A 22,648-nucleotide genomic window follows, 5' to 3' on the forward strand; every position below is an offset into this window, starting at 1 on the left:
AATTGGTGCTGGCATTCCTAGCATGGAAATAGTAGAATAAGGTGTCCTCCACCTGATCTATCATTTAGTTATAACTATTACCCTCAACAACAACAACAACAAAATTAGAAAACACTCATTTGTCACTTAACGTTTATGAACAACTTGCCACACATAACCTCATCCAGTTCTCCAGGTTCTGCACAGCCTGGAGACAGCTGGGCACCAGGAGCCCACATTGGAACCCCTGTCTGATGCCTGACTCTGTTCTCTCCTGCTGTCACTGTTAAGGATTAAGTTGTGTCCCCTCTGCCCCCAAAATTCACATGTTGAAGTCCTAATCCACAATTCCTCAGAATGTGACCTTGCTTAGAAATAGGGTCATTGTAGATGTAATTAGTTCAGTTAGGATGAGGTCATACTGCAGTAGGATAGACATGATTAGTTCCTTCATAACAAAGGGAAATTTGGACTCAGACGTGCACACAGGGAGAAGGTCATGTGAAGATGAAGGCAGCAATCAGAACAATGCTTGTACCAACTGGGCAATGTCAGTGACTACCAGGAAACCGCCAGAAGTTAGGGGAGCCCTCACAGTCCTCAGAAGGAACCAACCCTGATGAACCCTTGATTATGGACTTCTGGCCTCTAAAACTATGAGGCAATAAATTCCTGTTGTTTAAGCCACCCAGTGGCACTTCGTGGCAGTTTGCAGCACCCAGTTTGTAGCACTCATTTCTTTTGGCTGTAAGTAATCCTAGCAATCTAATGCAGCCACCTACTTACTCCTAGCAGTTTGTCAGATGTCCTACCAGGATACTTGTAGTCCTGAACTTACTCCCACTGGACACCCTCCAGTACAGAGCTGAGAGTTTACAAGATTGCCTCCAATTTATCCCAAAGCATCCACAATTATATGTTGTCGATGTCTGACATGTTCTTCCATCTAATGGCACAGCAATTATGCCCGACACCTTTCCCTTACCGTCTCCTGGTTCCTGTGCTTGAAGAGGCATTGTAACCTGGAGGGGGCGGTGGAAACCAGGACTGCCTGTTAAGAAACGACACAGTAATAAACATGATGCTTGAAAGGTTGATCCCACCCACATGTCTGAAAATAATTTGACAGTTAAAAAGACAATGAGATTACACCAAGCCTTGGAAGTAAAATGAACACTATTTCATAAATGAAATAGGAAGTAACTGTCCTATATTCTAGGCTATCTGTTCCTCCAAGTAAACTTCTTTTCTCATTTCCTTTGGCACTAAGTAATGTGGACATTTCTTTTACAAATAAATCTAAAGCAAACCTAGAAAATAATGACAATTGTTAAATCTAGATAGTAAATTCATATATGTTTATCATGTTATTCTCCCTGTTTTTTTTGCATGTCTGAACTACACAACAGAAATAACAATCTTACACTCTACTCAAAATACATATAGTTTTACTTTTATTTTTATTTTTGAGACAGAGTTTCGCTCTTGTCACCCAGGCTGGAGTGCAGTGGCACGATCTTGGCTCACCACAACCTCCGCCTCCCAGGTTCAAGCAGTTCTCCTGCCTCAGCCTCCCACGTAGCTGGGATTACAGGTGCCCACCACCATGCCTGGCTAATTTTGTATTTTTTAGTAGAGACGGGGTTTCTCCATGTTGGTCAGGCTGGTCTCAAACTCCCGACCTTAGGTCATCCACCCACTTGGGCCTCCGAAAGTGCTGGGATTACAGGCGTGAGCCACCACGCCCAGCTTCAAAATATAATTTTTAAAAAACTGTGGGCCAGGTGCAGGGGCTCACGCCTGTAATTCCAGCACTTTGGGAGGCCAAGGCAGGTGAATCACCAGGTCAGGAGCTCAAGACCAGCCTGGCAAAAATGGTGAAACCCCGTCTCTACTAAAAATACAAAAATTAGTTGGGCGTGGTGGCATGTGCCTATACTCCCAGCTACTCGGGAGGTTGAGGCAGAGAATTGCTTAAACCCGGGAGGCAGCAGTTGCAGTGAGTCGAGATCACGCCATTGCACACTCTGTTTCCAAAAAAAGAAAAAGAAAGAAAGAAAAGAAACTGATAGAAAACTCTGACAAGTAAGAATATTGAAAGTGTAAGTGAATATCATAACAGCACTAGCTTCAGTTCTAACCTCAATTAGAAAGATGTCCTCACATCACTAGGTCATAATTTTAGTTGGTAGCAATAGCTAAGCAGAAAGACCAAGATACAAACGAAAACTGAAGATATTCAGATGAGAACGGTATGCACTACAGAAGAAAAGGCAGACAGGAAAGCTGGCCTTAAATTGTTTAAGTAGGTCTCTTCTCTGAGCCACTGCAGAGCTGAACTAAGACAAGTTACGAGTCACTCAAGGCAGATCCCAGCTCCAATAAGGAATAGATGCTACCCAGTAGAGCAAGTCAAAGATGTGTCCCAAAATAATGAGAGTCTTATTGCTGGCTTCAGTGACCCTGAATTATGCCCAAAATGTCAGAGGAAAGATTCTTGCACTAGGTAGGAGATTGAACTGACTATCCTAAAATTTCTCTTTCAAACTTAGGAATCTGTTTTTACCAGGCAAAGGGTCAAGGGGCATGAAATTTGGGTTCAAGGGAAAGATGAATCACATTTCTGAGACTTTGCAGCCTCAACCAGAATTTTGTTGAAGGAAAAAAATAGAATCAGCCATTTTTCTCCAGCAGCACCATGGCAATGTCAGCCGGTCCATCAACAAACATTGAGTATCTACCCTGTACAGAGCCTGGACCCAGGTACAGACAGGGAAATTGAGAAAATTTAAAAACATCCATGTTTGTAAATGCTTATTTTCCATTTGCATCACAATTCATAGCCCTGGGGTTTTTTCAACATGCAAACCTCTTTTCCACCATCAGGTTCTGTCTCATGAAGAATATTTGGTCACCACTGGTCCAACTACTCCTCCGTGCCTGCTAATTACATAGGACTCAGCACCAGCAGAATGTGGGAGACCATGCAAAGGAGGTCGGTGGAGGAGGCAAGAATCAAACAAATACAGATGGATGTCTCCAGAAAGGGTCTTTGACTCTGCATTTGGAAGCAAGACCAGCCCAATCCACAGAGTGGAGGCGGCATCTCCACATACAGGCCTGTTTCAGGAGCATGGCAGCATGTGGCCCTACATTCATCGTTATTTCAGGTTAAGGCATTCCCAGCAGCAACGCTCCATGAAACATGCTACCTCAAGTAGTTTGCCATTTAACATGTGAGCTCTATCATCTAAAACATTTCCTAGAAATTCAAGGCCCTAAAGGAACTGAAAACAAGACTCTACATTTGAGAAAGAGATTGTTGGGGGAAAGAGCTGAAGTTCGGGAACAGCAGAATGTAGATGCTGGATCCCCGCCAAAGAGAGGAGGAAGCTTTCTAATGCTGCCTGGGAGTTTGGTGGATGACTTGCTTCAGAAATTAATAAAGAACAGTCTTTCATAGTATATCAGCAAGAGGCAGACACAGTGAGTTCATTGTACCTCTTCTTTTTTACAGGAGTAGTAGCAGAAGTGGATGCTACGGTGTTGGAGGTGTTTGCATTCAATGAACCGCCAGGTTGCCTGTTTAATGACAAGAACAACAGTTAATCACACTCTCAAACTTTTTCATTTCAGCCTACCTTTGAAAAGTCTTAAATTCTACTCATATTCCTGCCTGCTCTCTGTTCATCATAAAATGTTTCACTTGAGGATGGAAAAACAGCCAAAAATCTTCTCCCTTAGTTGACATATTTTAGAAGTTGTCAGGTTCTCATAGAACCAGCTAAAACTAAAGGAATAAAGAAGTGATTCATAAAATGACATTAACTGTCTGAAATTCACACCAATCAATTCTGGCATGCTACAGATTCAGATTTCTTTTATTCCTGTGATTGTATTGTGACTAATTATGTTGCAGTTTTTTGCATTAGAAAAATTTAAAAATCATACCATCTTAAGTCTCTATCTAGCATTTATTCATATATGCAGATCCTCAAAAATGGAAGTGACCCAGGCCCGTTGCAAGCTCTGAGAGGTGTGATCCAGTGTATAAATCACTTTATACATAAATAGGAATTCAAAAATAAAATAGGTTTACAAATATGTCTGATTTGGGCTGCTTGTAACCACCAATAGTACACTCCAGGGAAAATGTATTTCATTTAAATAGATTTTTAGCTCACCCTCTGATTTCCCAACTCAATTTTCTCTGAAGGAGGAGGCGTAGATGTGAAGGGTGGGTAGGGAAGGAAGTGAGATGTGGAGGAAGGGTTAATTATTGTGGGAGTAGAGAGAAGAAAAGTCCTGTGGGGGAAAAAATAAGGAGTCTAGATTTTAATAAAGAAGAAGAAAGAAAGGATCACCTAAGTTTTGTTGTTTGGTTCGAGTAATGATTGGAAATCTTTTTTTCTGCAAAAGTCCAGATAGTCACATTTGGACCTTTGCAGACCATTTTGGTATTGTCTTCTACTACTCAACTCTGCCAGAGCAATAGGGGCATGGCTGTACTCCAATAAAATTGGCCTGAGGTGGTTTTCCCTGGTTTTTCTTGAACACATAAAAAGAAATATAATACAATTAGAAAGAATACATACAACTTTGTTACTTCCGGTGATCTAAACATGGACGTGCTCCTGGTAAAAGAGAAAGAAAGCAAAGTTTGAACAATGAAGAATGAACATTTGCATCTATTTGGAATTATTCTTGAATTTAGAGTTATTAAAAGTTAGACAATGGTGAGAGAAAGAAATAGAAAGTATTATATTTTAATAAATTTCATAAGATCATTTCATGATTTTGTCTCTTGTACTAGAGTCCAAAGAATTTTTTTTCTTCTGAAAATTTAGTGTCATTTAAGCCCAGTGTTTTTATTTGTTGGATTCAGTAATTTTCCTTAACAATAATAATGTAAAATTTGCATTTGCACCTATTTCATAATTTTGCCACCAGGACAACTTAAACAGAAACATAAATGTGGTAAGAATGGTGATTTGGAGCTACTAGTGCTCTTGATTTTTAAGCTAAACAACAAGATTTTATTCTAGCCATGCACAGGAGTAATGATTTTTACTCCTGAATTCTGCAATAAAAATATAGAGACTAGGAATTTACAGAAAGATATTAAATAGGATTGAAGAATTGCAAGTACATAGGTAACACTTAGAAAAATATTATACTTGAGCCTTTCCCATAGTTAGTAGATACTGGTACCTATTGGTTAGTTGTTTATCCAAGGTATTGGCCTTATATGTTTTAGCAGCATCATTTCTGTCTGAGATCCTTTATAAAGAAACAAGACAAAAGTCTGAATAAACATTTAAATTGTCAAACTCCTTTCAGACCATTTTCATGCTAGAATAGCTTTACAACATAACCTTTCTCCCGTAAAGAGAACTATTTTTCAAGTGTTACATTTTAGAAAATTTTTAAATAAAAAGAAATTACTTATGACAAAATCTACTTATGACATTGTTTTAATAGAGTTTGAAATTTTTATTTTATTATTTTATTTTATTTTATTTTATTTTATTTTATTTTATTTTTTGAGACAGAATCTTGCTCTGTCACCCAGGCGGGAGTGCAGTAGTGTGATCTCAGCTCACTGCAACCTCCACCCACAGGGTTCAAACTATTCTACTGCTTCAGCCTCCTGAGTAACTGGAACTATAGCCACTCACCCCCACGCCCAGTTAATTTTTGTAGTTTTAGTAGAGAAGATGTTTCACCACGTTGGCCACACTAGTCTTGAACTCTTGACTTCAGGTAACCCACCCGCCTCCACATCCTAAAGTGCTGAGATTACAGGTGTGAGCCACTGCGCCCAGCCTGAAATATTAAAAGTGTTATGCCTTTTGCCTGTTTGTCTTTCTGACTTGTCGAGCATTTAACTCATTAACTATTTTCATTTTCATTATTGTCTAATGATATATCTTGTCAATGACAGTACTTCCTAAGTCAGTGAAAGGTGTCAATGAAATGCTTTTTTATTTTTTTAATGGTTTGTGGCATAAACAATATTATATGTTTGCCAAACACATTTTCTTTTCTTTCTGAGCAATCAGGGAGACCACATTTCCCAACCTTCATTGCAATTAAATTGGGACCATGTGATTGAGCTCTAGACTAAAGAGTGTGGGCAGATGTGTTATCTGCCACTTCCAGACCCATTGTAAAACCTCCTGGTGATCTTCCGTGTTCTTTCTTCCCCCTTCTACTATGGCTTTGGTATGCATGGCAGCATAAAGATGGCAGCATTAAAATATGGAAAGAACTTAGGTCCCTGAGTCACTTCATGGACTCCAGCAAATCACATTGGACTCTGATGTGTCAAGCAGTACCTTTTAGTGTGTTAAACCATCTAGATTTGGAAGAGAGGAAGCAGACTTGTTAAAAAGTTACTCTACCTTGACAAATTAGTTTACTTTGACTAATACATGTAATGAGTCCAAATGATCATTAGAGATTTTAACCATTCTAATCTCATAGATCTAGAAAAGCTGTGTTCATCTGCTTCTTGAGTTAGAAAGGACAAATAAGGAAGGTTATCATTCTCTGCCAATGGTGAGATCTCATAACTTCAGCCCCTGTTCCTTCTTTCCTTGTCTCATACCTACTACTGTTTGCTGGTCATTTGATATGCTTTCTCTACTCTCCAGAACATCCCTGCAAGGTAGGTATAATGATTTTCATTTTATAGATAAAGAAATGGAGTCTCAGAGTCATTGTGTGGCTTTCTCTTGGCAACACAAATAGAAAGTAGTCTATCTCCCAAGTCATTCACTGGGATCCAATGTCATATATTCGATTCTGTAGTATGATTGTTCCCAAAACTCATATATGAGGTTTACACATCTTCCTTTAGTCTTTATTCTTCACCTCTCACAATCACTTTCATGCTACCTAGGGGATAAGTCTATCAATGGTAATGGAGAGAACTCTAAACCACCATTTCAATATGTATGTTGACTTCATATTGCTGGGGGATATTAATTTTGTATTTATCCTGGAAATTAAATTTCTGTCAACTAGTGATATAAATTAGGTTATTTTAATAAAAATCGGTTTTGGAGACTTGGAATACCCAACAATGTAATTAGCAACATGATCGGAAAAGCTGAAGGAAAAGTTATACTTTCACAATGGAGCACTAGGGGGCCTCCTAACCTAGGTTTTCCAAATTAGTTATAACCCACTATCTCTGCATGCTACATACATGTTTGTTTATGTTTCTTTTTCACACCTCGTCTTTTACACACATAAGTACATTTTAAAAGGAACTTTTCAAATGCAAACCCAGTAATTTTCTCATATTCATTAAAACAATTTATCTGCATCATTATTAAAATGCAAATGCACACATACCAGATATATTTGATCATCCTCCTCCTAAAATTATTTCATGTCTTACATTTTGGAGTGGCCTACATTACAGAAGTTCGGCTCCTGCTAACAGGACTTGCCTTTCTTTACTGACGCCTGTGTTCTCTTCCTGAAAGCTATTTCCACATCTAGTACCTTGGGAATGAGCTGCCAGAATACTTTTTCCAAACATACCACTAAAGTGTATAAATAAATCATGTAATCTCTGGGCCTGCTTTCGAGGGTATAAAATGAAGGGCTTGGGATATATTGGTGATTCTGAATCTCAGCTGCACATAGAATTACTTTATAAGCTTGAAAAAAATGCTTGAGTTCCACCTCAGGCTAATTAAATCAGAATTTGAGGAGTGAGGGGTAGTAGGATAGAAGGCACCAATAAAGTTTAAGAGCTCCGTCAGTGGTTCTAATTTATAACTAAGGCTGAGAATGACCTAACTACATTGCCTGCGAGGTCTAGTCTATTTCCAGCATTTGTAGGCGGTGTCTCAGCAGACCTGACATAAACGTTCAGACACATAACCTACAAAAGCTTAGGTCTTCCACCTTACCTGAGGCTCAATTATCTCACTTTAAAATTCATTCCTAGAAATAAGGTTTCCTTCTTCAATTAACCATCTGCAAGTCCAGGATGAATGGACAGAGGTATTTTATCTACCTCTTCTCTATGCACCGTTGTGGAGATGAGGTCTTGTACATATACTACAAACTCATTTTTGACAAGGATGATAATTTTTAAAAGAGAAAGACCAACTCTTTAGGATACCAGTGTTGATTGTCCTCTATTAGGGTGACTGACTTGAAAGCCTAGGAATAGTGCAGAAGGTATATACATTTGTTACATTAATCAACACTGGCACCGTCTGAGTTTAGAATCTACTGGATGCTGTAAGTTACCATGTATTTTCTTAAAACCCAGTAGGTGCCATTTTTGCCTACAATTGCAGCACATCTTTAGCTGCAAGGAGTAAACTCAACTAGCACTGGCTTTGGGTATTCATGGTACCTATTTAATAGGAGTCCAAAAGACTCCTATTAAAGATGCTAACTTTGTCCTTTACTTCTGCTTACTAAGCATCTCTACCATATCTAAGCTAAAAATGTGATTTGTGGCATTTATACTTCAACCTGAATAGAAGTTGCCCTATTTTCCCTGTAGAGATGAGCGCTTTCCCTCCATGTAAGAAGGAACTAACAGCAGGCACACACGTTGGACTCATTCTATCAGCCCTATGGAGACTCCAGTGTCGAAAGAGTATTTTCACTTTCTAAAGAGAAAGTAAAGAGCTAATGTCTCTGTCCTGGAGTGTATTGAAACTATTGCATTATTAAAATTTACAGTCTCTCCATAAAGCAGTTGCACGGACTGATGTTTTTCCACCATCACTGTGGAAGAACCAAATGTTGGAACAAGAATTACACATATTCACAAAAAAACCCTATATTCTTCATTTTAAATTGAACTAACAGATTCTGCGCAGTACTCACCCTAGCTGTACGCAAATCAGTGTCTCTAAGAATTGTTCACATCAACCTACTATTAGCAAGATTTTAGAAATGCATCTAGTCAAGATTTAGTGAGATTTGAAGAAAGTAATTCAATTCTTAGAGCCCTCCACCCCTGGGAATAAAATACCAGCAATTCAAACCTTATTTTGGTAAACGCTTAAATTCTTCATAACTTTATAAGAAAAGGAATTTCATATGTCATGCATTCTACTTACATGGTTCAAAAGAACCTTACCTGTCCAAAGTGTCATCAGAACTATACCGACTAATTGTAGCTTTTGACACATCTCTCTCATTTACTTTCCTGTAGCAAAAATAATTACCAAAAAAAAATCAAATAATTATAAAAAAAGTTTATAAAACCTATCATACATATGGCAATATTTTGACCTATTTGAGTAGGAAATGTACACGTTACCAAGGAGACATAGATTTGGAGTACCCAAATCTTCCAACTTGGATGGAATAAATTATGGAAAATCCAATATCCTATGCTAATAAAAGATTCTTCTCTGGCTTCAATTATTTCAAACAACAATGTAACATACTCAAATTAGGGATAAAGATATGTAAATCATACAACACAACAAACAACACAACACGCAAAATGGTTAATAACTAATATGTACTCTTGTCAATGTTGTTTATTTCTACATAATAGGAACTCAATCTTTTATACTCAACTATATTTTGTTTGCAGAATTTTAGCAGTGCCATAAACCAGCACCATGGACTAAATCCGTAAATGCTTTGTTTAATATTCAGCACCGTGGACAGGGTTGAAAGAAGGGAACTTACAGGGAGAAGGAGGGGAAAGACAGCAAAGAAAGGAAAGGAAGGAAACAGGAAAAGCTGGGGAAAATGAAAAGGAGAAAGTGGGAAGCAAGAGAAGGGAAGGGTAGGAGGAAAAGAGGAAGAGAGAAGAGTGACAAGAAGAAGGAGAAGAGAGACAAGGGCAAAGAGAGGAGGGCAAGACAGATGAGCAAAAGTGGGGGGAGGGATTTAGAAAATAACAGAAAAGAGGATAGAAGGCTGAATAGAAGGAATCATGATCATGGAAGCAAAAGAATGATCTTGATCAAACATAAAAAAGCCTGTTTAATGCCTCCTATAACCCTATGATATCAAGCAAGCAAGCTTTTTGGAGAATTCTCCATTATTTATTATTTGTTTTTTCAAGTATCATTTAAAGCCGTCCTATCCAAAGTATTGCATTAGAAGAAGTACTAAGACTAGGTACTAAAGATTTAATTTTAAACTTGATGTGGCATATTTTCACTAAGCAACTATTTGGATGTATTCAATATAAAAAGTACTACAAATAGTGCAAAAAGTATATTTGCTGTATTAGTAGTGGAGAAAGTAACATTTGCTATATTAATCAACACTGTTGTACTAATAAATATAAGGAAATCTAGAATAAAATAACTATAGCTGCCATCTACAGAGTAAGACGAACAAATCAGGAATGTATCTCCAAAGACAGAAAGTAGTGAGTGCCATAAAAGAGGTTTAGGTAAGGTGTAAGGAAGTTCTAAGTTGAGAAAGCTGATTTCTAGGTATGCAAACCAGAGAAGGCTTTACGGAATGAAGTGCAGTTTGAGCTGGGCCTTGGAGGGGAAATAGATGTGGAATAGATGTGAACATTTTCGAATAGAGGTAGAGGGAACAGTATCAGTTGAGTCAAGAAAAAAAGTGAAGAAAAATGCCAAATACAACTCCCCCAAAGTTTAATACAACCCCAGAGTGAAATCATGGCGTGGTTCACCATCGTGTGTAATGTGTAAATGCAAGCAGGTGCTGGAGGGCCATCTGACCCCTTCCAGAAAACAGCCCCTCCCAAGACACTATCACTATGTCTCTTGGTGGCTGTTGTCTTCCTACTGCTTATCACAGTAAGACAAGTTTCAACATGTTATTTTCATTCTCTCCGCTCCCTCACTTTCAACTAGGATGCAAGTTCTGTGAAAGCAGCGACTTTCCAATTGTGGATAATATGAAGGTATTATCTAAGGTGATGACAGTATATTATTTATTTTCCTTTATTTTCAGACCCCACTCATGTCAGCTCTCTGCACACATTGTCATCTCTGCTGGAAGTGTTTCTTTCCTTGCTCCATGCCCACCAGCCAGTCTTGCCCATTTGGGAAATTTTTCCTCATAATCCTTCAAGCATCATCACCAACACCAAAGACCACTTTCATGGTGAGGTCTCTGATTATTTAGGTAGAGTTAGTCTCCCCTCCTTTCTATTCCCATAGTGCACTCACACACCTCTACTATAGCACTTCCCGTGACAAACTTTGGTATTTTCATTTGTGGATATGTTTTCATGAATACAAGAGCTCCTTAAGGTCAAAGATTATGTTCTATGCATCTTTGTATTCCTGGCACCTGGCACAATGCTGGCACATAGTGGGTGCTCCAAAGTGGCTGTTGAGTGGGCATCAAGGTAAAGACAGCCTCTGTAGAGCAGAAAAATGACAAGTGACACCCTCTGAGCAAGTACCAGGAGAAAAACAATCTGCCCAACTCTTTTAGGGAGATTGATTCTGTGATGTTAGTTATAGGTCAAGGGGAAATGTCTAGGGCTTACAGATTTTTGGTCCTTAAAAGACTGATATGCTACTTTAGCCACAATGCTGGCAACCACAAGGAAGGGTTCAGGAAACCAATACAATTTAAAATATGAAATAAACATGAAAGGGATTATGCTCCTGTTAACCTAAAACACATTGTATGTACATTAAGAATATGAAGCGTATTTCACACTTAAAAAACACAAGGGTCTGTGTTCTTTAATCATTCCAGAGAAAGGTGAATAACATACAGGCAGCAATTTCCACAGGTGGCTGGACTCAAATGATGAGCCTTTCCTTTGTTGGTGAGATCAGAGCCAGCTGAGAACCAGGCTCTGATCTTCAAAACCATAAAGACTAAGGACAGGGCCTCGGCAGAGTCTGCCAGATCACAGAACAGTAAATCAGATGAACTAAAAAGCTGGCATCGGGAAAATGAAATGGCAACTCTGTGTAGAGGGTTATATGCTCAGCACCCTTAAAACAGGTCAAAATTATTAAAAAGTTTAAAAGGGTTGAGAGAAATTCATAAACAAAAGTTTCCAAAATAGACATGTCCCAGGTGTCTGCTTAACTTTTTAAGATCCATGCCATAGAAGACATCCACACTCCCTTTCTAATTACATTTTAATGACAAACAGACACAAGCTACTAGACCAGATAAAACTTGTGTCTAGGTTCTCCTGATGGATGTGGTTGTTTGTATGTATGTGAGTACAGCTGTGTTTTAGTAACAATATTCTCTATTTTTTATCAATCCGAGATTATTTACATCATTGTGATTACTGTTTTGTCTTAATTTTTCTACTAAGTTGCTTTGATCAGTCTATTTGCCACTGAGGATCAGTTCATGTTTTCCCACTAGCCCAGGAGTTTCCAAAAAGAAAGGTACTGTACCACAAAGCAAGTGAACTCTGGAGTTGTTATTTCTGTGTTTTAGGATTCCTTTCCCTAAGGTTCAGAGATATCTAATGTGGTCATGTTGCTGTTGTTGTTTGTTTGTTTGTTCATTTGTTTGTTTGAGAAATAGGGTCTTCTTCCATCACCCAGGCTGGAGTACAATGGAGCATCACTGCCCACTGCAGCCTCAGTGTCTCAAGCTCAGGCAATCCTCCCACCTCAGCCCCTGGAGCAGCTGGGATGACAGGTGTGTACCATCACACCTAGCTAATTAACTTTTTATTTATTTATTTATTTTTTAGACACAGGGTCTTGCCATGTTACCCAGGCTGGTCTCGAACCCCTAGGCTCAAGTGATCCTCCCACTTTGGCCTCCCAAAGTTTTGGGATTACAGGCATGAGCCATGGCACCCTGCCTGATCTGATCGTGTTTCTATGAGAGTCCTTTCTCTGCCTGTCAGGAGGACCACCTCTGTGGGATGCACAGAGGGTTGGTTATATTCTGCCTCCAAGTCATGGTTCTGGAGAGGCAGAGTTTCCTTGTGGAAACCTCTGATGATATCACAGATTCTCCTTCACATGCCCAGAACATCGGAGAAAGCCCGAGGCATGCTGAAAATATTCAGCTGTCTTAAACAAGTCTTCTCTGAAAACTATCATCTTTGTGTTTCTGCTCATGATGTAACACATCTGAACACCCACCTGTCCAATGCATCATGGGAATTATGTCGGTTGAGCACCACCCTACCATAATTTTCATCTCTGCAAAGAAAGAACAAAAGTATGTCACATAGAAAGTTACCACAATATTGGCTAAGCACCAAATGAGAGAGACATGAGGGCAAGCTCACAATTTTTGGCAAGGTTAATTCATTTTACTTCAGTTGTGAGAACACAAAATTATGTATCTATTTTAACCAGTCACCACTTGAAAGAGCATGAGAAAAGAAACAAGTTTGTCGGTACAAATGATCATTTATCCCATGAGGTTTGCACATGATTCAACAATGAATGAGTGTTGTGATGTGTTTTGTTTTATCAGACTGTGGGAATATGAGCCCATTTGCTTCACATGTATTAGAAGAGTCCTTTTTGGCTTGAAGTCAAATACAAAAGCTTTCCACAAATTGTGTTTAAATTTAAGCAAGCCCATTATGTCTGGATATGTTGGTGGACTTGACAGTTCTCCTTCATAAAATGTGGAAAACTCAGTACCAATATTTGTGGTTAAGGAGATTAATAATTCACAGGAGACCTAGACCATTTTTGAACCATGAGAATACAGTTTGCTCTAGTTAATCATTAAAATAATCCTATGAATTAGGCAGTGAAGACACTGTCATATCCAGTTCACAGATGAGAAAATTGATTGGGGATTTTGTGGCTTTCCTAAGACCACAAGGTTAGCAAGTAACAGACATGGGTCTAGGACCCAGATCTTTTCATTCCAAACCATTGCTATTCCTACTGGTCAACCCTGCAATCAACCTTCATATGTAAAATCTCAAAGTAATATCATTCTTGTTTTGTACAGTGGAACTGAAAGTACAGGCCCTTTCAGGAAATGTCAAAACATGTAGTGAAGCCTTTGGATTTGAGCCAAGGCAGAAAGTACCTGAACCTATTTCATGTCAACCCAACCAAACCTGAAATACCACAATTTCCTGGTTATGCTCCAGTAACATTACTCAACCCTCTGGTACTTCTTCTTTTCTTTTTTTTTTTTGACAGAGTCTTGCACTGTCTTCCAGGCTGGAATGCAGTGGTGCAATATCTTTGCTCACTGCAACCTCTGCCTCCCGGGTTCAAGCAATTCTCCTGTCTCAGCCTCCCGAGTAGCTGGGATTACAGGTGCCCGCCATCACGCCCAGCTAATTTTTGTGTTTTTAAAGTGGAGATGGGGTTTCTTCATGTTGGCCAGGCTGGTCTCGAACTCCTGACTTGCCCACCTTAGCCTCCCAAAGTGCTGGGATTACAGGCCTGAGCCACCACGCCCGGCCTCTGGTACCATTTTTAGTGAAGCTATAAAAGAACTGTAGTAGACAATTAAATAGAAAGATGAACAGTAAAAGTGAAACAATGCCAGCAAATATATACTCTCAAAGACCCCAAGAGAACGTTCCTACCTTCCTCCATATCTCTTACTGAAACTTTTGAAAGAGCAGCAGATACCAGGCATGTTTTTATCTGAGGCAGAATTATAACACACAGCCCAGAACCGGGCCAGGGAAAATCAGGGAAGCATCAAAGCCAATTTTCCCTTCATTCAGCAGCTCCTATGCCATCCAAGTTGGCTTCCCTGGGTTTTCTTGGGGAGGCATGCCTGGCATAAAAGCAACATTCCTCCCAACTGTGATTTGTCTTATATGTTCTGTCTTCACTCGTCTGTGTAAATATTGGCAATCCAAAATGTATGGTCTACATTTGACATGACACTATCACTACAGAAAATTGGAATTGCTCTGACAGAAGCAATAAACGCTGTTTCACGGAAGGAAATGATTATTGTCCAATAGTGCTAACTCCAAAAGTTAGTGTGAGTCTCTAAATCTCTAAACTCCTGTATATTTCCTTGAAATAATAATATTCAATAACAGAAATTAATAGATATTTTAAATTTAACATTTACATGAATGACCCTCAAATAACCATATCTGCACAGTTTGTAGATAGTTTAGAGTAAGTATCCTATAATGCAAGATTTCCCAACTTCAGGACTGTTGACACTTTGGGTTTGATAATTTTTTGTGTGAGAGCTGTCCTGTGATTTATAGGATTTTTACCAGCATCCCTGTTCTCTGCACATTAAATACCAGAAGCACTCCCCAATTTTAACAACAAAAATGTCTTCCAACCTTGCCAAATGTCTCCTGGAGGTAAAATTGTCCCTGGTTGAGAAACATTTGTGTAATGGAAAAACAATGAACCATGTTAAAATCTCATCTCTACCACTAAATAGCTATGTGCCACTAGACAAGTTACTTAGCTTCTCTGAGCTCAGATCCCTCTTCTGTAAAATCAGGAGATATAACACCTACCTTGTGTTTTATTGTAAAATTAGTGGTGCTTTATACATAAAGTATCCAACATCAAGCTTAATAATAAAGAAATTATAAAATGTCTACATAATTTATAACATACACACATCGTATATATCCGGGCTGGACAAATACCTATTGCAAATCTATATTGGCAATGAGGCTATATGCCTGTGGCCATAGTTTTCAAATCTTTAAACCTCTCAGCTAGTAGAAGTAATGCTCAAAACAAACAAAATTTTGTTGGTGGTAAGTACTTACAAAGTAATACCATATATCCCACCTTCCCAGTACCTAGAAGTAGATGACACTAAAATAAGTTGGTAAATTTTTAAATTTCTCTTGTACATATCAAAATTTTATATACTAAATTTGGAATTATACTATTTTTGTTTATTTCAGCTGACATGATCAACATAGCAGGAATTGTCCAATCATAGATTAACTGTTACCTTTGTGGAAACTGGAAAGTCGTGTTTTCTTTTCAATTTACCAAGTAAGCACAAACATCTATCCTAGGTAATAACCAGGCTCTCTCTCAGTAATGACTCACATTCTCTTATGTATGTGGATATTTAAAATGGCAGAGATATTCTTGAAACTCTGATGTGTAACCTATTTATGCTTACTAAGTCTTACCAAAAATTAGACCATGCAACAAAGTGTTTCAGGAGAAAAGCATTCACTTTTCAGATGAGCATTAGCTTCCCAAACAGAGAATGCCTCTGTCTGCCCCTCCATCCACCTATCACGCTCCACACCAGCTTACTTTTCTTCTTCAGGGCGTTTCTTTATCCAACTGTTATCCTGTAAGAAAGTTCTTCTTTTGTTCACCTCGTGAAAATCCTGCTGCTTCCGTGTGGTTCCCACAGTGGTGCTCTTCATCTCTATCAACAGAAACATGAAAGACTGGAAGATGTAATAGTGTGGAGTTGAGCGTGGGCTTGTTAACCTGAAAATCCTGAGAGGCACAACTGATTGGCCAGCATCAGTCTTCTAGGCTGGCAAGTCCAGTACTGATTCAAAGTAGGATGCACCAGCAAGAAAGAACAGATCCCACACCCCATCACCAAAGATAACACATAAAGCTGCTCAGGTGCCAACTGAAACTGCCAGTGCCACTTATGAGGCCCCATCCAGTTCCTGGGAAAGGAGAACTCCCAGCCTGGGATAAACCGAGCCAGGATTTAGTGGGCTGGCCATTGTACCCCATAAGAAATATACCTTGGAAGCCCACAAAAGACTGTTTTTATAATACCTAGTAATAGTCAATAAGTCCTGGTCATTTGATTCTAAGTAACTTAATTCTTTTATCCTGTAAGAGCCAAACACAAAGAAGGTCATATTTTAAAAAAAGATATTTTTATTGATTTTAAAAAAATGAATTCCAATTACATGACTAAAAGCTGTGGCATGTATACTTTTCCTTAAGCCTAACTTTGCAATGCTAATTAAATTAGACTGTTGTTTCTAAGCATTCAACGTCTGTATTAAAGAATTGAGATCTGTGAGTTGTTTTTCTGAAATTTTAAAGTTTTCTGAGTAAGAGAAACATCATGTACATTACCATTTCCTGTGGGAGACATTTTTCTCAAGGTAACATTGGACATGCTGCCTTCCAGTAAGGACCTAAAAGAAAAATGGGAAATAGAGAAAGCACAACAATGACTCTAAGAACCTGTAAGTGACTGTTTCATGACTGAGATTCACTTTTCAATAACAGTGACAGTCACATGGTCTGTCATAACAAATGCATGACATAAAATGCCCCTGAGAGTTCATCTCTTCCAACATATTTATTTTACAGATGGAGAAAATAATAAGGCCCAGGGCGTTTTGTGATTCCAGCGTTATATCATAAGCAATTGGTAGAATCGGGCCATCAATTAATTCATGTGTTCAATCAATAATTACGCATGGAATGCTTACACTGTCCCTGGCACTGAGCCTGGTGCTGGGGGCAGAAAAATGAGTTAGACAAGTGTCTGGTCATGGTCAAGAGGAAGAGAGAGAGATTGTGCTGAACCCACAGCGCACTATGAATGCCCAAAGAAGGGCTCCTCAGCTCCTTCCTGAAAAAAGCCAAAGCAAACTCAGGAAATTGCTGTGTAATTAGAAGGAAAGCAGCCAGGCACATGGAAATCACAGACTTTGAGAAGCACTGGTGATTTTAGGCAACCGCCACATGGAAAACTCAAAGTTACTGAACTACTCTTCTGGTGTTAAGGGGTTAAGGTAACCCATAGCACGAGTCTGCCCAGGACTGATCCAGTTCCCCAGAACTGAGTTATGACTTTGTGGGTCCTAGGTACTTTTGCCTTCAGGGTCCCTTCTTACACAGACATACACACACACAAATTTAAAATTATATCTTATGACTATGTTAGTATGAATATGATCCTGGCTGGCTTCATTATTATTATTGTTATATCAATATTTTTCTTCTGTTATTGAAAGAAATAAAAATTAGAATACTTTTGTGGATCATAAATGTATTGTGGGCCTTTGTGAGCCTGAGTTAACCCTGCGTCTTCCTGAAAGTGGAAACCAGAAAAGTCCTGGGCAAACCCGGATGGCTGGTCACCCTATGTGGGGTTATTATGTCCTTTCCAGTGTCTATCTCACCCAGACTGTGTATGGAACATAGGAGGGGCATTCAAGCTCAAGTCAGAAGCAAGTTTTAGGTCCATATTTATCACATTCAATGTCTAGAAAATGAACCACTTAATCTCCCTGCAAAATGAGGCTATTGAAACCTGCCATCTACTTCCTAAGTTGCTGTGATGATCAAATGAATAATGTACAGAAAAAGAAACACTTTGTTAAACAATCAATGCTATTGGACTTAAGGAAATATTATTGGACAACTGTCTATAGGTATAACTTGGGGTTCTAAAAGCCCCCACTTCCTGTCCTCTAATGGGAAAGTATTTCCTGCAACAACTTGCCATAGGACCTGAAGCGGGAAAGACACACTTCTCTGGATCAAGGTATTATTTTCCTTGGGGTCTCTTTTCAGAATGTCAGTAGCACTGCAGAAGATCAGAGGTGGAGGCTGTAAGTGTCCAGACCAGCTCCCTCTCACCAGTCTGAAGCTTGGCAGCTACAGGCTCATGAATGCACCTTTCCTGAGGATTTGCCCTTCACTCCGCCTGGCTGGTTGCACAGCCTCCCCACTCACTACAACCTGGAGCTGGTGGCTGACTGACCGGGATAAAAAAGGTCAGTCCCTTGCCTCAAGACAGAATCAATTTTATCCAGTGACTTGCACTTCAGAGCTGGGATCCGGCAGTAGATCAGCCAGCAGAGAGCACATCCTTGCTCACTTCCTTCCCTGGCCTTCCCCTGCCTCTCTCCCTTCTCCTGAAAGCACACCCTCAATAACTCACAAGCACCCAAATGCCTCTCAGAAATGGCTTCTGGGAAACCTAACCTAAGATGTGGATTAAGAACCAATGTATTCATTACGACCATTACCTTCACAGGGACCAGAAGCTGTTCGTTGCATGAATAGCTGATTCTGAAGGTCTTAGTGGAGTTAGAAAGAACTGCATCTAAGTGATGCTGTTTACTGACTATGTCACCTAAGGTATGTTATTAGCTCAGGTCTCTTATTTGTATAATGAGGTGAAATAGGAACATTATGAGGTTCAAATATTACTAGATAACATATGTAAAGTGTCTAATTATTGCCCAGCACACCGTAGGTGCTTGATAATTTTTAACTCCATACTCCATCACCTTGGCAAGCAGAGAGCAAAGACATAGGAGAGGTATGGTTGGATGTGGGAAGGGATGGAACAGACTTGAACTTGGGCAGCTGGGCACACCAGGAGTGTCAGGGATCCCCTGGCTGGCTATGTTTGGAGGCTGCATAGATAAACTCAGGCAAAATGATGGTAAAGAAGCACCTAAAGGCAAACTTAAAGCTCAACTAGTGACTATTTTGCCTCTCTCTGGGAGTGTGCCTCAGGACTTTTGGCTAACCTTTTTCCTGTTGCTAAATGGCCTCTGATACATTTTTTTTCCTCTTAGCCGATAAAGACCTGGAGAGTTCTCAGTTGATTGCACTAGAATTCTCAGGTGGTCAAAATGCTGATTGCATAATTAGTGATACATCTGCAGACAGTAATGCAATTGTGAGACAAAAGACAGGGTAAATGGAGAAAGGGTGTTTTACAATTACCTGCTTATTTTTCTGTCCCTCCCAAGAGACTGTGTTTCCAGTGGGCAAGGCCTAAATCTTTTCCTTCCATTCCCAGCATCTGGGAGAGAGTAGGTCTTCCCCGGGTGCTTGTTACTGGCCAAGTCATGTTCCTCCAAAATTCATATGTTGAAGTTTCCATCGCTAGTATCTCAGAAGGTGACTATATTTGGAGATAGGGCCTTTAAAGGGGTGATTAAGTTACATCCATGCCCCTGAGCAAACTATCGCAAGAACAGAAAACCAAACACCGCCCGTTCTCACTCATAGGTGGGAATTGAACAATGAGAACACTTGGACACAGGAAGGGGAACATCACACACCCGGGCCTGTTGTGGGGTGGGGAGAGCGGGGAGGGATAGCATTAGGAGATACACCTAATGTAAATGACGAGTTAATGGGTGCAGCACACCAACATGGCACATGTATACATATGTAACAAACCTGCACGTTGTGCACATGTACCCTAGAACTTAAAGTATAAATAAAATATAAATAAATAAATAAGAGGTGATTAAGTTAAAACAATGCCCTTAAGGTGGGCATTAATTCAACCTGACTGGTGACCTTGTAAGAAGAGAAAATTTAGAAACACAAAGAGACACCAGAGGAAAGGCCACTTTGAGGACACAGTAAGAAGGTGGCCATCTGCAGGCTAAGGAGAGAGGCCTCAGGAGAAATCCAAATCTGCCAATACCTTGATCTTGGATGCCCAGGCCCCACAACTGTGAGACAATGATTTTCTGTTATTTAAGTCACCCATCTGTGGTATTTTGTTATAACAGCCTGAGCAAACTATGGAATCCTTATGAAAAAAGTAATCTGAAGAGTTATAAGATAGCCAAGTCATTCAAAGAGCTTTGGTCCACACTGCACCTGATCTGTGCCCTCCGTGTCTTCAAATGGTTTACTGCACAGGATAATTGCTATTAGAATAAAGATCCACTGGTCGAGTCCCTGCCCTGAACAGGGTACCTCCCAGGCATTGTCTCTCATTTTTCACATAAACTCTGCAGGGTGGCTCTTGGAACCTCCAACTCCAAGGTGAGACTACTGGAGCTCAGAGAGAGGATGAAACATGTCCAAAGTGTTAAGGGGCTGTGTCGGGCTTCTAAACCAAGCCACATCTTCCTCAGCAAACAGCACTAATGCCCATCAGTAGTCACTGCAAGACTAGGCTGCTGCCCTGGTGTTAGAGCGAAAACAGGAACGTGGATGCAGGGGCTTGCCTGGTGCTGGGCATCTCACTCCTTGGAAGTCCCATGACCTCCGTCAAGTGCTTGGTACCAGGGCAGCCTCTCAATGAACTGCTGCAGCAAACAAACCTTCACAGGACAGGCTTCTCTGTGTGTTCCCCAATATTCCTTTGGTTAAAAACATGGCCACACAAAAACTTGTACATGAACGGTCATGGTAGCACATAACAGCCAAAAAGTAGAAATGACCCAAATGTCCATCAGTGGACGAATGGATACACAGCATGGCATCTCTGTGCAACAGAATATTACTCAGCATAAAAGGGAACAAAACACTGATTCATCCTACAACGTGAATGAAACTTGAAACATTAAGCTAAATGAAAGAAGCCAGGCACAGAAAAGGACACACTGTACGGCTCCATTGATATGAAATGTACAGAACAGTCACATCCATAGAAAAGAAAGTGGATTAGTATTTTCCAGGGGTTAAGGGGAGAGGTGAATGAAGAGTGACTGCTAAAGGGAATGGGTTTCTTTCTGGGGGTAAAATTAAAACACACTGGAATTAGATAGTGGTGATGGTTGCACAATCTTGCGAATATATATATAACATAATAAATATAAAATAATATATAATATATTACATATTATTTATTATATAATATATATTTATTAAATAACATATAATATATTACATATTATTTATTATATTATATATTAATAAATAATATAATATATAATATGTAATTATATGATAAATATAAAATAATATGGCATATTATATATTTTATATTTATGATATAAATAATATCTATCGGCCGGGCGCGGTGGCTCAAGCCTGTAATCCCAGCACTTTGGGAGGCCAAGACGGGCGGATCACGAGGTCAGGAGATCGAGACCATCCTGATTAACACGGTGAAACCCCGTCTCTACTAAAAATACAAAAACTAGCCGGGCGAGGTGGCGGGCGCCTGTAGTCCCAGCTACTCGGGAGGCTGAGGCAGGAGAATGGCGTAAACCCGGGAGGTGGAGCTTGCAGTGAGCTGAGATCTGGCCACTGCACTCCAGTCCGGGCGACAGAGCGAGACTCCGCCTCAAAAAAAAAAAAAATAATAATAATAATAATATCTATCTATATATATATATATATATACTTTTTTTTTTTTTAGACAGGGTCTCACTCTTCACCCAGGCTGGAGTGCTGTGGCATGATCTCGCCTCACTGCAACCTCTGCCTTCTGGGTTCAAGCAATTCTCATGCCTCAGTCTCCTGAGTAGCTTGGACTACAGGTGTGTGCCACCACATCGGGCTGATTTTTGTATTTTTAGTAGACATGGAGTTTTGCCATGTTGGCCAGGCTGTTCTCAAAGTCCCGGCCTCAAACAATCCACCTGCCTTAGCCTCCCAAAGTGCTGGGATTACAGGTGTGAGCCACCGCACCCAGCTGTGAATATATTTTTTAAAAAGCACTGAATTTTACACTTTAAAATGGTGAATTTTATGGTATGTAAATTATATCTCAACTACAAAAACAAAAACTGGCAGCAGGCCAGGCCGTCTTTGAGCTAGAGAGGTAGAAAAGACACTCTTATATGTCCCGTGTGGTTTTGCCAGAATAAAATGGAATCAGATTATATTTCACAAGATTATCCCAGTCCCATGAGGATTTGTGCACCTCCACACACTGCTAACAATTAAGCCCTCTCTGGTATGCATCTGTATCAACTCCTAAATGTTAAACTGGTGTCTTGAGTGACCAATGGATCATTCATCATTGTGGCCTGAAAATATGCTCTCTGATCCTGAACTATGCAGGAAGCTATCAAATTTATACAATAGAGACAAGCAGACCTAGGCTTCTG

At 39.7% G+C, this 22,648-nt stretch overlaps 1 protein-coding gene across 13 annotated transcripts in view; it reads right to left on the reverse strand.

Annotated features, from left to right (window-relative positions):
- The window catches only part of SCEL (sciellin), a 113,340-nt gene that overhangs the window by 76,282 nt on the left and 14,410 nt on the right, over window positions 1–22,648 (reverse strand). For 12 of the 13 annotated variants that reach the window (XM_033177489.1, XM_033177487.1, XM_033177495.1 and 9 more), the window contains exons 2-9: window positions 16,950–17,011; window positions 16,152–16,269; window positions 13,047–13,106; window positions 9,101–9,169; window positions 5,191–5,259; window positions 4,575–4,613; window positions 3,481–3,561; window positions 965–1,030 (exon numbers count right to left, since the gene is read on the reverse strand). In XM_033177489.1, coding sequence (XP_033033380.1) covers window positions 965–1,030; window positions 3,481–3,561; window positions 4,575–4,613; window positions 5,191–5,259; window positions 9,101–9,169; window positions 13,047–13,106; window positions 16,152–16,269; window positions 16,950–16,992 — 545 coding nt within the window. In that variant the 5' untranslated portion in view covers window positions 16,993–17,011. The remainder of the gene's footprint in view (window positions 1–964; window positions 1,031–3,480; window positions 3,562–4,574; window positions 4,614–5,190; window positions 5,260–9,100; window positions 9,170–13,046; window positions 13,107–16,151; window positions 16,270–16,949; window positions 17,012–22,648) is intronic. The other variant, XM_033177492.1, reaches the window with a different exon arrangement.

The sequence above is a fragment of the Trachypithecus francoisi genome, unplaced genomic scaffold, assembly GCF_009764315.1.
Source record: "Trachypithecus francoisi isolate TF-2019V2 unplaced genomic scaffold, Tfra_2.0 Lachesis_group18, whole genome shotgun sequence".
Classification (NCBI taxonomy): Eukaryota; Metazoa; Chordata; class Mammalia; order Primates; family Cercopithecidae; genus Trachypithecus; species Trachypithecus francoisi.